The sequence below is a fragment of the Taudactylus pleione genome, unplaced genomic scaffold, assembly GCF_031769625.1.
Source record: "Taudactylus pleione unplaced genomic scaffold, aTauple2 ptg000038l, whole genome shotgun sequence".
In the NCBI taxonomy this organism is placed as follows: Eukaryota; Metazoa; Chordata; class Amphibia; order Anura; family Myobatrachidae; genus Taudactylus; species Taudactylus pleione.
In genome coordinates, this window is record NW_028284440.1 from 1,963,875 (window position 1) to 1,982,746 (window position 18,872).

Genomic DNA, 18,872 nt, shown 5'->3' on the forward strand with positions numbered 1-18,872 from the left:
TGGTGTTACCCATAGCAACCAATAAGATGTATGTTTTCACTTTGCAAACTGTATTAAACTAGTAAAATTAGGATCCGATTGGTCGCAACGAGCAGCACCACCATTATTTTTTTTATTATTTTATATTTATAAATATCCCCCAGAGAGCACAAGAAAACATATGGCTCCAATAATACTTTCTGGGGGGATGAGAGACCGAGAACCTTTAACCCCATCAATGCTAAGGACAAGTGGGATGCAACCTGCACAAATACCTCTACAGTGCTCTCCCACTTGATCTTAGCACACATGAGGAGCTCAGTAGTAAGAATAATACGTAACTCTCCCCCACGGTATTACCTGTTGGTGGGGGCTGGAGGAAGAAGTTTTGCATAGTGACATAATGGTGCTTAGTTATACACTACAGAGCCAGATGTCTCCCTCATCCTGGCAGTGGAAGTTTGAGGCACCCATTTTTGAAAAGGTGAATCCAAACTTTTTTTAAACTGTGTAAACTCTTAGAGGTAATTTCCTGGTGAGGGATGTAGTTTACATCCCTGCGCTCAAATTGCTGGCACCAGAATCCCGGCGGTAAGTATTGGGGTTTGCGTTAGGCACTAGGGGGAAGGTATAGGGGTAGACTGCGGGGGGAGAAAGGTTATGGGTAGGCTACAGGGGGGGGGGGGCTTTAGGCTGCGGGGAGGGAAGGATTGTGTTAGGATACTTACTCACAAGTGTCGGTATCCTAACACTACGGGGATGCCCGCGTTGGGATTCTGACGGCCGAGATCCTAAGCACCGGCATCCCGTACCCAACCCCCTGGTGATCATGTACTGGGTAAAACCATATTCACTTTGTACCTATCAAAGCAAGTACAGTAGCTACATTATTACCTGTTACAGGAGATGTTGGAAATGGTCCTTGCTCTCACTGATCCAGTACTACACAACTTCTCAATTAACCTCTGCATTACAATGTTGTACATCAGTGTCTGGAAACTTTTCACTTTTCCAGTATATGTAACCTATAGCAAAAAAAGGTGATACATTGCACAGGTATTGAAGAAATTATTAATATTATAATTTTTAATAATATTTCTGAAACCTCAATGTCTTCAAATTATTATATCATTATTTAATCATAATGAGGGTGTTACTGCTGACAACAATATCTAATCTAGAAGCACATGGAGACAAAAAAGTGTTGTTCTCTATGCAGTGCACAAAAAGTGAATAACCAATATAGAATAAAACTTGACTTTTATTAATATCTCACTAATAAATAAGCAGCGAAATAATAAAAAAAAATAATTCTTCAGAATTATATATACAGACAATACTAGGTCAAGACCTAGACATTAGTGAATAATGATTTTCTATTAGAGACCCAGGGAGAGTTGCCGATTTTTATTATTTGTTATTCACCAATGTCAGCATCTCAGTGAAATCCCGGCATGGGACTAATGATAGGCGTCTAAATACTGACGCCTACCATTAGCCCGACGCCTGGCATACCGATCGTAGGTAAGCCGGGCGTCGGGAGCTTAGAGCCACGGGGAGGGAGGGTTAGGTTTAGGGTCTCCCGGGGGGACTAGGGGATGGGGGGGTTAGGGTCAGGCACACCCGGGGGAGGCTAGGGCTAGGTACCCTCCCGGGAGGGTTAGGTTTAGGGTGCGGTGAGGGGGGGTTAGGTTTAGGTACCCCTGGGGGGAGATTAGGCACCCCTAAGGGAGTGTTGGGCCTGGGGGAGGGGGGGGGGGGGTTGAGGTTGAGGGATAGCCTACTCACCTCCCCTGTTGGGATCTTCATCTGTCGGCCTTCCAGCGGTAATGCATACCAATTCCATATATACCTGTAATATCTCTGTTAGTTGTTTGGGTTTCTTTTTTATGCCAATAAATCTCTAAATCAAATATAACCCAGTTTTTATTTTGTTCACTTTTTTTTGCTACAGGAACAATTCACAGCAATGCGGGATCTTTATATGAAGAACGGGCAAGGCTTTGCATTAGTGTACTCCATAACTGCACAGTCAACATTTAATGATTTACAGGACCTCAGAGAACAAATCCTCCGAGTCAAAGACACTGATGATGTAAGCAGTTTGGCAGCACTGATAGTTTGACAGAGATTAGGGATTAATTGTTTTTTAAATTTACTATTCTCATCTGGACTGTCTAATTAAGCACCCATGCCAATAGGTATGAGCATAGTAAATGTATTGTAAAATGAAAGTATGGATTTTGAGAGAAGTATGTAAGATGTGTGGGGTAATAAAGTATTCATAACATGGAAGTGGAAGGTCCAGGGCAGTCAGACTTTTTTTTTGTCTGTAAAGTAAAAAGTGTGGCTGTTTCTGAGACACTTTGGGAATAGGTAACCTTGGCTTCCTGCAGCAAAAGTCTTGTGAAGAAGCCATTGGAGAACAATAGGAGCCACACATACATCACATCACTGTCCAAACATACACTGTGTATGTAATCTAGCTGCTGGTGACTATTTGTCAGTGTGTATGGTTTCTATTCATTGTGCAGGCACAATGTGGAGAAGGAGATGTGACCGTGGTCCTGCTCCTCAGACTGTTTGAAGGATGAGCTTTAAAAAATTTACTGCATTTTGGTGGGCATTGTTATTTCACCTGTTTGCTTTGGAAAGCTGTGCATACTTTTACCTTCTGTAAACTGAGTGCAGTCATGTAGACTGTTTTAGTTCAACATTAGCTTATAGTCCGGACTAGGGATCGTGACCTTTGTAACAAAAGAAAAAAGGTTCATCTGATCAGTCTGAATGCATTACTGCCCACCACATTGTACTGGTCAGCGATCAAATGTAGATCTAAAATAGGGGAGAAACTACTTTTGCCACCAGTTTTCTCTGTTGCAATCAAATTTATTTAAATACTTTTACAGCAATTGTCTTCAACCTCAGTTTTCTAGAGTGGAGCTCTTAATAATTTTGTGCACCAGAACTGGTGTGAGCATCCTCAGTTTTGTATTGCTGTATTCACATAATGAAATGTGCTATAAATGAAAATAAATATTCTCAGTTAGATATTTTCAATGGAGAAAGCTTCAATGTAGGTTTCAAGTTATATATTTTAAGCCACTTCATCATTTATAACCCTTTATCATTCCCTGCCCCCCTCCCCCAACCTGGTAAGTAAAATCACCAGTCTATGTGCAAAAAAACATGTTGCCTTGGAGACAGACATGCATTGGCCATATGAATGTGTACTTGTAGAGGATTTCTGAAACGTAAGCTGCCCACACACACAGCGATACTTTACCCGATTTGGCCGATTTCGACGAATTGTGACGACAAATCGTGTAAAATATGGCCAAATTGTGAGTATCCACTCACGATCACGATGCCAATGCGTGTCCCTGCTCATCGTACATCACATCTTCAGATCTGCCGTGCTTCAAAATCGTGAGTAGGATTGCCGGGCAGCTGCCTGGCGAGAGTTCAGGGGAAATCGCACATATCATGGGATCGTGTGCAGATCGCTATGTGTGTGGGCACTTAAACGTGTGTGTTGCTGCAGATGCAACTTATTAGTTGATTTGCTGTTTTCGGATGTACTCCCTTCCTCTTCATAGCACTTACATGATAGGGTTTTACATTTCAATGGCACTGAGGTATGTTCACATTAAAGCAATGCACGCAATAACTGTTACAGTAATTCTCTCAAGGGAAAATTACAATTATGTGGCAAAAGGGTGTATTTTCTTTCAAATTGATAGTTAAACCATTAGAGTGACATTGTACATTCACTGCACAAACCAGGAGGATGTGGTTACACAGTACTGTTCTTGTTAATGTGGTTTTTATTTCTCAGTATTGTTACATGTACACATCATCACCATGATTATCTTTTAAATAAATAAAGGCATTGGTTACTAGTGAAATGATGGGTGGTCTTTTCAAAAACATTGATTCACTCCGAAAAATGGCTGCTTCCCTCTGCATTGGTGGCTCTGGTGCACTGTCACTCTGTGTGTGGTCATTTAAATATATACATCGGAGTGGTACACTGTACTTTAGACAAACTCCACAAACCACCAGGGCCGTAGGGAGGGTGGTGCAGCCACTGCCTCCGCACAGGGCGTAAGCCTCCAGTGTCATCGGCTGCACACTTCCCGGCTCCGGAGGTCTGCAGTAGGAGACCTAGGCATTGGTGCGCTGCGCGCCAAGAACGGCAGAGGACCCCGCCCTCCCTCCACCCCCTGGACGGAAAGATCAGCGCTCAGGGGGAGGAGGGGGGCGGGTGGGAACGAGACGGGCGGTAGTGCTGCACAGGGTGCACTGCCGTCCAGATACGGCACTGCACACCACTAAGCACATAAAAATGTTGCATGTAGAAAAAGAAGAGCCAGCACATCCAATATCAAAAAATAGAAAAAATGTTTAATCCAAATATGACTACTTTTATCTCCATACGGTATAACACCATGTGCTCCTGATCACTCTGTTATTCACACACCGAAACAGCTGCTGAGCTGACCTGGAATGGCGTTCTTGGCTCGGGCACGCTTTGTTGCTGCTCATATGCTGATAAGTATCTGGTCCTATGTCATTGTATAGATTTTGCTGCTATTTTTGCCTGATTCCCTCTATTTTTACTTTATGGAGATATATGTAGTCATATTTGGTTTTAACATTTCTTTTCAATTTTTTTGATATGGGATGTGCTGGCTCTTCTTTTTCTACATGGGAATGTTACCATATGCTATTTCATATATGATCAGTTGTCATGTTAGATTTAAATAGGTCTTACCTATCTACCATTACCTAAATCTCTGAAAAATTTGTTTTATTTTATCTGAGCATACGCCCTTTTCAACTATAGTATCTATTGACGTCAGCGGTTTTAATATCCACAGCAGGTGAAACTATTTGTGCTGCTAAATTCAATACCAGGAAGGTTGGGGGCCAGGCATGTGCAGAGAACGAAGGGCCTGATTCAAACCCGGACGCTAAGCCGCGAACGCACGCTACGGCAGATAGTCGCCCGTCTGCGTATGCATCGCAGTGCGCGAGCCAGTCACTGTGATCGGGAATCGTGCGCTCGTAGTACACAGACTGAGCGCTACTCTGAGTGACCGTGCTGTTTGTGGGTGGTGTCAGGGGAAGGTCTATGAAAACCGGCATGTGTATGTGTGAACGCAGGCGTGCCTGTGTGTTCTAACGGCGTTTCATGGGCGTGCATAATTAGCATGGAGGCGTCATTGTATACGTCACCTGGTTGTATTTCAGCCTGCAGTGATCGCAGTGCTTGCGGCAGGGTAGGGTCTACCTCAAGGGCTACGAGCAGCTCCAATGGCTCTCGATGTTACTGATATTACATACACTTCCTGGAGATGACGTGTGCTGCAAGGAAAAGGGAGCATCTTTAGACCGGCGTGCGTTCGCTCTGCCGTCACTCTCTAAGACATAGTGGGTATCCTTAAGCCTTGCCATGTGATCGTAGAATTTGCATACCCTGCCCCTGATGGCAGCGAAAGTGTGCTGCTTTTGCGTCCAGGTCTGAATCGCCCCCTAAATGTGAACAGTCCAAACCTCAATCTGAAAGATGGTGCAGGTGATCTTAGAAAAGTGACAGTTTATCTAACCAATTATACACAGGCCAGGATTTTAGTTTATTGAGCCTTGTCTGTTATATCCATTTTCCAATCTCTGCTGTAAATACTGCTATAATAGATGCATGGTATGGCCTATAAGAATAAAAGTAGGTGGTCTTCTACTGATCCTGGCTGTTAAATCAATCTGTAAACATGAGTACATTTCTTACAAGAGTTTTTCTATTTAGGTGCCAATGATTTTGGTTGGAAACAAGTGCGACTTGGAAGATGAAAGGGTTGTGGGCAAAGAACAGGGGCAGAACCTAGCGAGACAGTGGAACAACTGTGCATTCCTGGAGTCTTCTGCCAAGTCCAAGATTAATGTCAATGAGGTAACCTTTAATGGACTTTTTACAGGTGTCCCTTGTGAGGTGTGACAATTATATAGGTGCTAGAAATTCAGATGACATTAAAGAAGACCTAACCAGCAGTAGTGTTATGCTAGAGGTTTATTTGCCAATCGACCACTGTGAACAGTGCTGCTGACTTATTTTTTTTTTCTATGGATTCTGTGTTTTCGTTTAATTCAACCTCTTGTCTGTTTTATATGGTGAAAAGAGGGAGGGGCTAAGACCATGCATCCTAATTAAACATAATAAGAAGATGCTGGTACACACTTAGAACACTGATAGCCACAACAGATGTAACATACTCTGCAAATAACATGGAGTATAATTGAGGTTCTTAGCATATACTTGGCCAAACTTGTGAGCCCTTCCACCATGTCAAGGTGACCTCCATCAGATGGGTCCCTACCATTCCTAATACATATTCTATTAATTTATCAAGGTCTTACCATAATACCACCCCGTAATATGTAGACAGCAATGCAGTAACTTGTGCTGATTAAAACCAGCTAAGGGCAGATGGGAGGGGTAATAATACCAATCAGGAGTCGTCTCAATGTTCATGTGCACTTTATATACACAAATACAGGGTAAAGAGGGAGGGTCTAGGACTGCACATCCTAATTTTAAACATAGTAAAGCCGGGTACACATTAGATGATGTGTCGTCCAATCCAGCAGATCAGACAACATAATCGTCCACATCGGCCAGTGTGTACCGGCTATGTCGCTGATTATGTGAGCTCCCGCGCGTCTGTTACGATTACTGTCACTCCCTGCATCAGCAAGTGTGTATGCACTTGCCGATGCCGGGACCCCCGCCGGGTCCCTTTGCGAATGAGATCATGCTGGGTACACATCGTTTAGTGTGTACCCAGCATAACAGGTGCTACCATGCTGTTTTGATATAGTGGCACAACAGTCAGTGACCCTGAGCTCAACAAGGAAAGGCCCCATTTTTGGTCAACTTAATGAAAACTGATATCCTTCAGTTATCCTACCCCTACATCTGTTCTCATCCTCAAAATGGTAAAAAAAAATCCTCAAAGTGAGAAACTCAAATAAGAACACTATAGACTTACTTTTGGGATCCACTCTACCCCCTGTTCCCCTTAGTTTGCAAAGTGGTAAAGTGACAGTTTTTATATCTTATGGTAGTCCTGTTCCCTACATCCCTAAACCTAGAGCTCTCCGAGTATCTTATACATAGAACCATAAAATGTCCGTATCTCTCAATTTGCTTTGCGTTCATAAACATTTACATTTTAATTCTAAACAATGGTTTTATTTACAGATTTTTTATGATCTTGTGCGACAAATTAACAGAAAAACTCCTGTACCGGGCAAGGCACGCAAAAAGTCAACATGTCAGCTGCTTTAATACACAGATGTGCAGTAGCTCTGAGCCAGGTAACTCTCACTGTTTCATCTTTATCCCTAACGAGATTCTCCTCTTCTTAGCTATATTATCTCAGCTGCTATTTAATAAACCTGTTCACTGTACTTAGTGAAATACTACGGGAAACATATAATTTAATTATGACAAAATATCCATACATCAATGCTGTATTATTTACAGGGAAATTTTAAGATGTTTGGGGACCTGTGTTTTGGGACCTATTGCGTGATTCCCCGTCGCCCCCATATGTATTCCTCCCAACATTTCTGACTGGAGAATTGGGAGTGTGGGGACATTAAGTTGAACGGAGTCATAATTCCAGCGTGCTGGCTCGCTCCCTTCCCTAAAAATACTCCCTCAGTGCTGTTAAGGCCATTACTTAGACAGTTATTACAGGTGGCAGACTTTGCCGATCTGTCTGTTTTTAAGTTTTGACATGTTGCTGATGTCTCCATCTCTGCTTCTTTGCCAGGTCCAAGAATTTTGGGACCCTGTTTGTAACAGGTTACAAGTATTCATCATCTTGAAAGCTGAGTAACCAGGGAACACTCTAGGGATTAAATGTAATAGCTGGTGGGCTTATGAAAATGCAAATATTTCAGTAATCACGCCGTGATATTTAAAGTAGCAATTTTTTTAAAGGTAAAACCAGGTTGACTTTGCCTCTGAAAAAAATTTGCTGCTGTAAATCTTGCAGCTAAATCAATGTAACCCGCATGCTAATACATTTGTCCCTAGGTTGTCATTCTCGCAACTTTAATCAATAGCACACATATATTTAATAAGTAGGCTCACAATTAGTCCTACCATTCAATTATTAGCCGCCATACTTGTTACAGAGAGCCTACATTGCATTATTAGCCTCTAAAATATAGAATAGCCCTCTTAACCCCTAAGTTGCATTAAAAGCTCCACATTTGATATCCCATATTAAACTAATAGCCAATGTCACTTTCTATATCACAGAAATTTTCACCTTCCAATCAACCCCAACATTAAATCAAAGGTACCAACAGTTTAATAATAAGGCCTACCTGCAACAAGCCTCAACGTAAAAATTAATAGTTTTCACATTTAATAAATAGATGTGTACCTGTAACCAGCCCTGATATTAAATTTAATAGCATTCAGAATCAATAGATATCTCTTTCCACCCAACATGCCTACCAGTTAGTAGTATTCACATTTAAAAAAGACATCTATCCACCTCCCACCACAAACAGCATTGAATAATTAGTGGGGAATTCAAATGTCTACAATAATTTTTTGTGCAGTAGAAAAAAGGACTTTACCACAATTGTTTTTTTCTCAGCAATTCAATCACTCTCCGTTTCTACCGCACAAAAAAATTCCCGTTCCCCTGGATCTGCCCCTGGTTGAGGGTCTCACAGAGCCCCCATCCTCCACGCAGCCGGGTTTTTCTTTCTTCCTAAGGGGACTTGGCCGCACCTCCCGCGATTAGACCCTCCGATGAGTAAACTACCATGCCTAATTGACTTCCCCCTTAGTATTCACTTATACTACATAGCCATCCTTAACTCCACAGTCAGCCTCACATTCAATTAATAGCCCCTAAACCACCTAAACATTAAATGAATAGCTCTATCATCCCCACCTTAAATCAATAGGTCTCGCCATGTTGTCACTATTAAATATAGCGTGCCATCAAATAAATTGCCCCCACTATTCTCTAACTATAAGTTATCTCTAACCTACTATCAAATGATTAACCCCCACCTTCGCCATTAAATTAAACCACCACCCACATAACATTAAGGCCCGTATTCAATTTCAAGCGAAAACCCGTTATCGGTGATAATTTATCGCAGATGATCTCATTTTCGCCTATTGTAATTATCCACGTATTCAGTTACAAAGACTTTTCGCCTGTGACCCATTTTCATGTACCCCAAATTTGATGGGCATAATTATTTTTCCCAAAATAAAATCCTAAATGCTATTCTTAATTTATGCACCTGCCGCGGCTATTTAAAAACCTGACTTCCCTTCAGCAGGTAAAAACGGGGGTACCCACAGTGATCCTTCATGTCTGGACATTTGTAGGGGGGGGGTCAAATATGATTTCCCGAAAATGTACAGGCTTTTTTTTGCCGCTTCAAGTTTCGCCAGCTCCCGTTTTCGCGTCCATAGGAATTGAATACGGGGATTATCGGGCACGCTGGCAATACTTTTCCGCCTGGAAAACAGGCGAAGGAGGCGAAAAGTCCAGCAGGCGAAAAGCCTGGACTTTTTTGCCTCAAATTGAAAACGGGCCTAAGTGTCCTGCATTGCACTCTCCTCCCATGATTCAAATGACAGACAGCCGACACTCTGCGTAGTAGCATGAACAGCTGCAAATCTCGATTAGTACAATTTTGTGTGGAAATTTGGCTCATCACTATTGTTTTACCAACCACGCCATAAAATTTTTAGGATTGGCAGCCACAACAGACAGCTATTTTAGCAACTTTAGCAAATTGTTTTCTGATTACAAATTTGTGTAATTAAACCTCTCCTGTTTTATATTTACCAGTTATTTATATAGCACATACATTCTGCAGTGCTTTACAGAGTATGTTTGGCCATTCACATTAGTCCCTGCCGCAGTGGAGCTTACAATCTATGTTCCCTACCACAAGTACACACATACACATTTGGGTTCATTTTTTTGTTGGGAGCCAATTAAACTACCATTATATTTTTGAAGTGTGGGAGGAAACCGGAATACCCGTGGGAAACCCACGCAAGCATGCGGAAAATATATAAACTCCACACAATTAGGTCCGTGGTGGGAATTGGACTCAAGACCTCAGTGCTGTGAGCCAGTAATATACCAACTATGCTGAATTATTATTTGTCTTACATACTAAATTATTGTTAAATGCAGTTAGACATAATACTCCTTACATAGAATTAGCAAAGACCTCTTAATAGCCCTATTCCAATGCAAATCATTGAAATATACAATTTTATCTTGGTGGGGATGACAGAAAATGATTGGCAAGGCTACACACACTATAATCTGTCAGCAGTAAGTTTGTTTTTACATGAGCTTGTATTCCAAATCGCTGCAGTACTAGGACATTCCATAAAGTTGCTTTGCAAACACATATTTCTTCTTCGGGGTCCATGGGGTCCACAGCCAGTACGCTGGGTATGAATCCCGGTCACCAAACAGTTAATACAAACGAGCTCTCTGCTCCCAGGATGCACCGGGTCCCTCCTCATATACCCCACCCCCTGCCTCAGGTAGCCAGTTCTTCCTGTTTGGTGTGTACACCACATAGACAAGGGGACTGCAGGAGCAGTCTTGCAGACGAGTAACTAAAAAAAAAAAAAAAAGTTTACTCTCTATCTCAGCGGGTGGTCTGAGCTGTCCTGGAAGCAGCCTCACGTCTGATTGGAGACGCACCGGCCACGTGCTGCAACTACCTCCTGGCTAGGGCTTCGGCAGGGCCTCTCATGCCCTGGACCGCATCCACCTTGGATGGACCCTGGTGCGGCTAAGGTTATGGCATCATCCTCGCGGGTTTTTCAGCCTCCTCAGGCTGTCAAATCAAAGCAGCCTAAATCTAGCCGCCATTTACCTTCTCACATGGGTGACTACTCCAGTGCCTCCTTTGAGGAGGAACAGGCACAGGACTATTCTAAGGAGTCTAGCTCTGAGGAGGGTGATGATCATTTCCCAGTAGCCGATGTCCCCTTTCTGATTATTGCTGTGAAATCAGTATTAAATATCGAGGAAGGGGATCTTCCGCTTAGGAAGGCCCCCCTGTTCAAGCACCAGAAAGTGGTCAAGGCAGAATTCCCAAAGTCTGAGCATTTATCAGAACTTATGGAGGAAGCGTGGGTCTGTCCAGATAAGAAAAGCCATCCTTCTAAAAGAATGGCGCTTCTATAGCCTTTTCCAGCAGAGGACTGTGCCAGGTGGGAGAATCCACCATCAGTTGATGCACATGTGGCGCAGCTGATTAAACGTACCACTCTGCTAATCCCAGCGGCTTTGCTGAAGGAAGCCACGGATAGGAGACTGGAGAGTTGCCTCAAATCAATCTTCTCGCTGGCAGGAACGGCCACCCGTCCAGCTATGGCCACTGCCTGGGTAGCAAGAGCTATTGAGGAGTGGGCTAAAACTCTAGTGGAGTCTCTACGAGATGCCTCTAAGGAGCAGCTGGACATGATCTCTTTTATTAGAGAAGGGGCCTCTTATGTGGGAGATGCCGCCTTGGATGCAGGGATCCTTTCCTCCAGGGATTCATCGGTGTCTGTGGTGGCACGTAGGATTCTCTGGTTAAACGATTGGATGGCAGATGCCGGGACCAAAAAGGCCCTAGAATCCCTTCCATTCACAGGGGGTGTTCTCTTTGGTCCAGAATTGGATAAAATTGTAGCCTCCATGGCAGCCTGAAAGACAGCAGGTTTGCCATCAGCAACCTCGTCTAAACTTAGAAGGGCGTCCTTTCGGGGGTTTCGGCCGCAGGGCAAGGCCAAGGGTCAGCCCTCGGCGAGATTTTCACCAAAAAAGGCAGGACCCAGGAAGCCCTGACAGAACAAACGTCCGGGATCTAGGGTACAGGATAAACCAGTGGCCTGATGGGACGGGCGTCCCTCTGGGGGATCCCAGGGTGGGGGGCCGACTACTTCGGTTCTCGGAGCCCTGGCACCTCACGACGGAGGATGCCTGGGTTCGAGGAGTTGTCTCCTGAGGGTACGCCCTGACATTTTGGACGACTCCTCCTCAAAGATTTTTTTTGTGTAAACCATCAGGAGGGTTCAGAAAGAGCTTTGGACCTTCAGAAAGCAATTCTGGCGTTACTAGCATCAGAGGTAGTGATTACGGTGACAGAGAATCAGTTCCGAGAGGTGTTTTACTCCAATCTGTTCTTGGTTCAAAAACCGAACGGGTTATACTGGCCCATTCTGAGAGAGCTCAACAAATTTGTTCGAGCCCCGGGTTCAGGATGGAAACATTGCGATCGATTGTGTTGGCAGTGGAGCAGGGGGGCTATATGGTATCCTTAGATATACAGGATGCCTATCTCCACATACCAATCACACAGGCTCATCAAGATTGGACTCTATGGTGCAAGATTGGACTCCATGGTGCAGAAAATATATCTGCCGGAGGAAAAGATTCTTGCCTTACGATCACGGATACGCAGATTGCTCCGCAACAGGCAGATATCCGTTCTAGTGGCCATGCAGGTCTTGGGGTCGATGGTGGCCACCTTCAGGATGGTGGAATACGCTCAATTCCACTCCAGACCACTGCAGCAATTAATTCTGTGTCGCTGGGACAAGGATCACCACACGATCAGGTCTCAGTTGCTGCGTCTCTCTCCAGAGGTGCGGTTGTCCCTGTCCTGGTGGTTGCAGACAAAGCATTTCAGACAGGGTCGCCCCTTTTGGGTGTCAGAGGGGACATTGCTCAAAACCGACGCCGGTCTTCAAGGTTGGGGGGCGATGACTGAGTTACACACTTTCCAAGGAAAGTGGTCAGTGTGGGAAAGCCGGCTACCGATAAACATCCTGGAACTAAGAGCTATATTCAAAGCTTTAGTGCAGGCTCAGGAAATCTTAAAGGGCAGGCCGGTGCAGATACAGTCAGACAATCGCGCCGCTGTTGCCTACCTAAATCATCAATGGGGCACAAAAAGTCGGGCTGCCTTGGCAGAGGTATCAAAAATCCTGGTCTGGGCAGAGACTCATCTTCCCATGATATCTGCTATGTTCATTCCGGGGATCCTGAATTGGGAGGCCGACTTTCTCAGTCGGCAGGAGATAGATGCAGGAGAGTGGGCCCTACATCCACAGGTTTTTCGGAACCTTGTGGACAGGTGGGGTCTACCAGAAATAGATCTGATGGCGTCAAGAAGGAACAACAAGGTTCCCTGGTACGGATCCTGGACCAGAGATCCGAGAGCCGAGTTTGTAGACGCACTCACAGTAAAGTGGCGTTACAAGCTGGTATATCTGTTCCCCCGATCAAACAAGAGGGCAGCACCTTGATTTTAATAGCTCCGGCATGGCCCACAGATCTACGGTCTCTCTCCATAGACACTCCATGGCCTCTGCCATTGAGACCGGATCTGTTGCTACATGGTCCCTGCTGGCACCCGGATCTTCATCGGCTATCTTTGACGGCATGGCTCTTGAGGCCTCCGTCTTGAGGAAGAAGGGGTTTTCTGAGTCTGTTATACGGGCGATGCTGAAGGCACGGAAACCATCCTCAGCCCGTATATACAATAGAGTTTGGCATACTTTCTTTCAGTGGTGTGAACTGAAAAGGTATGACCCACAGAAAATTCTGATCTCCAGAGTGCTTGATTTTCTTCAAAGCAGTCTGGAAAAAGGTCTCCGCCTGGCCTCTTTGAGGGTACAGGTATCTGCTCTTTCAGTCTGGTTCCAACATAAAATTGCTCTAAGACCAGATATAAAGGCCTTTTTTCAGGGGGTGTTGAGGATTCAGCCTCCCTTCGTTCCCCCGGTTGTTCCGTGGGATTTGACTCTAGTTCTGAAGGTTTTACACGCTCCTCCGTTCGAGCCTTTAATTTCAATAGACATCAAGTGGCTAACAGCAAAGACAGTATTTCTTCTTGCTATAGCATCTGCACGTAGAGTGTCGGATTTAGCTGCACTTTCCTTCCGTGAGCCGTTCTTGGTGTTTCATCAATATAGAGCAGTACTACGTACTAGAGAGGGTTACCTTCCGAAAGCAGTGTCTAAATTTCATATTAATGAAGCAATAGTAGTTCCAGCATTTCAGGGCACTAGTCTCTTGCCAGGAGAGGCTTCCCTGGATGTGGTCCGTGCATTGAGAATTTGTGAAACGCACGAGCAAATGGAGGAAGTCTGATTCACTTTTTGTGCTCTATGGTTGTCATAAGCGTGGCTGGCCAGCCAATAAACAGACACTGGCCAGGTCGATTCGCATGGCAATTTCATTGGCTTATACACAGGCTGGCATGCGGGTGCCGGATTCAGTAACTGCACATTCTACTTGGGCGGTAGGTCCGTCGTGGGCGGCCCGCCGGGGTGCTTCTGCTGAGCAATTATGCAGGGCAGCCACATGATCTTCCATCCATACCTTTGTCAAATTTTATTCCTTTGGCACTTTTGCCTCTCAGGATGCCTCCTTCGGGTGTAGGATCCTCCTCTCTTCCGGGAGTCAGGAGCATCCCACCCGTAGGGTTAGTGCTTTGGGATATCCCCAACGTATTGGCTGTGGACCCCATGGACCCCGAAGAAGAAAATAAGTTATGGTATGACATACCTTTTTTTAACTCTTTATCTTCGAGGTCCATCGAGTCCACAGGACACCCACCCAGACGCACCTGTAGTTCCGGGGGGGGGGGGGGTTGTTCCGGGAAAATGTCTTCTCTTGGGAGTCTGGACTCATGAATATGGGTTTATTTCTTTCTTACCCTTTGTTTTGTCTCTGCCTGCTTGAGCTTGGTAACGAACTGGCAGGGGGTGGGGTATATGAGGAGGGACCCGGTGCATCCTGCGAGCAGAGAGCTTGTTTGTATTAGGGATGTGCAGGCTCGGATAGGTTCGAGTTTGCACGTTGAGTTCGGATTCTTCACTCCAACAAAACGGAACTCGGAAAGAGGCAAAACGTCATCTTGCATGGACGAACATCATCATTCCTGGACAAAAGTCCAGGAATGATGATGTTCGTCCATGCAAGATGACGTTTTGCCTCTTTCTGAGTTCTGTTTTTTTGGAGGGAAAAATCCGAACTCAACGTGCAAACTCGAACCTATCCGAGCCTGCACATCCCTAGTTTGTATTAACTGTTTAATGACCGGGATTCATACCCAACGTAATGGCTGTGGACCTCGGAGAAAAAGAGTTAACAAAGGTATGTCATACCATAACTCTTATTTTTAAATGTAAATAAGATTATCTAATATTGCGTAGAATTATAGCTTTTTGGTTTTAAAAAAAATCTGTTGGTAATCTTTAATTTACTTTATTAGAGTAAATAGCACAGGCATCTTTTTCTTGTTAATCTAGTTAACATAGCAAGATTTTATTGCATTAATTAGTAACATTTTACATACTAAAACGTTTACCCAGCACTTAGTAGTTGGCTGTTAACGAGAATATATGCGCTTTTATGCAATGTGTTTCTTTTTTCATACAGTGTGCTTCTCTTCCTATTATTGACATTTCTACTGCAATACAAGAAAGGAATTTCCATTACAAAATTGTGAAAGACCTGAAAAGACCTAGGCACAACATATTGCATGTACACAAAGGGAATACTCATTCTTTGTTTTGTCACTTGTTTCAGGTCTGAAGAACTGTTGTGCAACAACAGTGCCAGCATTCCAACTCAAATTACCCTGTTAACAACTCCAATGGACTTTCCTGTGGTGGTACCCCTTACACAATATGGATGGAAGTTGCAAGCTCAGATTGTGCACCATCAGAACCCCCCCTAAGTCACAAGAAAGACGCCTGCTTCAAAATTTTCTTCACGTATGCAACTGGGAACAACGGAGCCCACATCCAGTATTACTGCTAACAGACATTGTTCACCCAGCAATGTTTTCACACGTCCAGAAACGTGTACTGTATTCTTTCACAAGCCCTTCCTTTCTATCGGCGTGTACAATGAAAAGCACCACTATTTTAGCTTACTAAACAAGAAAGTCCAAAGAGCTCCGCTATAGACTACTCCTGATGACCTTGCATCTTTGGTATTTGTAGCTTCTTGTAACTATTTTTTCCTTCCTTTAAAGAAATACAAGAGCAACATCTATTGTGTTGTACAAAGTGCTTCTCACAACTATGATTTTTTTTTCCTTTTCTTTCACTAATTTTTAGGGAATCCTGTGGAGACTTTATTGCGCCTCTTCTGGAAGCAAAAGGAGTCGTTACAATAAATGTATTTCTTGTAGTTCTATCTTTGTTGAACATTCTGCCTTTCTCTTTGGAGGGACATTCCTCAGTTCCTTATTCTTTTATTACCCAAGTGGTTCCATTTCCCCACTCTTTGTTTACATAGGGAATAATGTTTATAGATGTGTATACAGTGGGGGTCTACAACAAGAAGTGTATATTTTAAGAGTTCTTTTATAATGATTTATTCATATTTTGTAAATCATTTTCAGGCTTCTGCAGCTGTAGATTCTCACTGTGAGACCTTGTCCTTTCCCCTGCTTGCTCTCATTCATATGTGTATTTGCAATACCAAATATACAGATTTAGTACCTTTTTCCTGTCAGTGGTTGTTTCACATGTGTATTGTTTTGGTTGCGTTGTTAAATGGTGGAAGAGTCCAGTGGATGTGAATGTGGGATGTAATTTTAAATCATGTGTTATTGGTCACCAGGCCTACATAGCAGTAATTAACTTTTTTTTTGCTGATTTATTTATCAATGCCTTCTTGCTTCGTATGCATTAACGTTTGGGTGTACAAAATTGTGTATATATCCGACAGGGAAACACAGTAATCCAATTGTCCAACCTAATGCTACAGTTTCTTTGAGGTGGCCAAATGTAAACTTAAAAGCCTTAAATAAAGTGGTGCAATTTTGTATAACTTAACATCAGTTCAGTCAATTTGGATTGCCATACAAGGGCTCACACTATAATTATCTGCCACTTGCTTTCTACAATGTATTAACATTTGTTAAGAAATTTGCAGTCACTTAAGTGCACCTCTTACACCCTGCAATCTCCCCCTCTGTTGTGCCGTAGCAGGCACATCATTATATTGGGTTCTCCAGAAGAGCATTCCGTGCTGCAGAATTATATATTGGCATTTCATGGATGTCAATGCTGATCATTGTTCTGAAAGATAAATGTTGCAGTATGACAAACAGGGCACTTCTTGCAAATATCACAAATAGGTGGAAAACATAAATTGATGACGATTTCTTGAATGAGTTACAGGTGTTTTTGTTCACATTGTGCATTAAAGGCCAATTATCACGTAATTTTTTCTCCTGTTTATTTTGTCCAGGCAGCGAACTAAGGGATGCAGTGGATTGAAGATAGATTCTATTTAGTCCAGGAGTCTTCATGTATCTTTTATTTGAAATGCCTCACAGGCAGCCTGTTACCCAACTGTTTTCCAATGCTTACAGATTTATTTCCTCCCTCCCCATTGCAGATCGATATCTGAACTCTGCTTATACACAGACATAAATAAAATACTGTTCTTTCTTGTATTCAAATTTGTCTCATGATCTCTAACTGAAAGGCCGTGGCGTGTCGTCTTCTGTATATTAGCTCCATTTTTATCTAGCCACAGCATATGTCTAAATCTGTAGTGTCTGTTATAAGCAAAGTCTTATTTACCAAAATAAAAAAAAGTATTTAGAATTAATGTACGATTATTCTTACTTTATCAAAATTAATTAATACTGTATGTCCAAAGCTGGGAACTCACTAGACGGTGTGTACCCAGCGGTGGCACAATATATTGGGCGGTTTGTTTACCCTGCACAATCTGGTGAACGATTGCCCAATATATTGTTCCCCAGCCGCATCCAGAAGCATAGTGTCGGCCGCCGAATCTTCTGATCCGAGATGCATGCACAGCAGATCAGAGGATGCACGGGAGCGCGCAGTCACCCATACACATTGAGCGACGTGACTGATTAGATCGCTCCATTCCGCATGGGAATGATATATCGTCCGATTATATCCCTTACTATGTATCCAGCTTAAGTATCCTAGTGTACCATTTCTGTATGATTATTGTATGTATCTTGCAATGAATGGAGAACCGTTGGAGATTGAACCTGCAATTACAAAAGATTCTTAAGCCGTCCACATGCTGCCGTATTGTTGCTGACATTGGGCAGTTAGCCTGAACGCAGCGCCCTCATGGTGCTTTAGTTGAGAAGTAGAATCAGGCTGTGTGCAGCCTGTTTCGCTGCTTTTATTGATGAAGCTACAAATGCAAGTCTCTCAGTGTAAAACTAAATAGAGCAATTCCCTTCTGTGGGGATTGGTGCCATGGAACTTTGTGTAAAATGGGCATAGAACAACAAAAGTATCCTGGGGACACAATTTTTTATCGGAGATTACACCACTTCCCTTTTATGATTAGAGGAAGAACACAAAGTTTCACTGTGCATGATGATTGAGCGTTTTTGTTGGAGTCATAAAGAAAGAAGAGTGCAAAAAAACAAAACCATACAGAGAGACACTTATCTGCCTGCACTTTAGCTGTACTGTATGTACCCCTTCTGTATAACTAACTTATTGAAAGAACATTAGTCCTGCAGGGACTAATGTTGCTATCCTAAAACACCATTTTGTACTAAATGCCAGGACTGTTTCTATTACAAGTGTGTGTGGTTGTCCCCAAGCTGCCAGTCAAGATTACTTGTATTTGTCTACAATCACGTAACTTGTCATACAAACTTTTTTTTTTCTGATCACATGATGCCAGTGACCAGACAGATTGAATCGAATTACAACTTTATTGTACTTTAGCTGAACAGTCCTGAAAAATGTTAACACATCTTCAAATATATCTAAATTTCTTATACAATGTTGCAAA

At 43.2% G+C, this 18,872-nt stretch overlaps 1 protein-coding gene across 2 annotated transcripts in view; it reads left to right on the forward strand.

Moving 5' to 3' along the window:
- Positions 1–17,535, forward strand: part of RAP1B (RAP1B, member of RAS oncogene family) — a 99,063-nt gene extending 81,528 nt beyond the window's left edge. For both annotated transcript variants that reach the window (XM_088452483.1, XM_088452482.1), the window contains 4 exons: positions 1,934–2,074; positions 5,789–5,932; positions 7,241–7,356; positions 15,645–17,535. In XM_088452483.1, coding sequence (XP_088308609.1) covers positions 1,934–2,074; positions 5,789–5,932; positions 7,241–7,327 — 372 coding nt within the window. In that variant the 3' untranslated portion in view covers positions 7,328–7,356; positions 15,645–17,535. The remainder of the gene's footprint in view (positions 1–1,933; positions 2,075–5,788; positions 5,933–7,240; positions 7,357–15,644) is intronic.
- Positions 17,536–18,872: the final 1,337 nt, after the last annotated feature.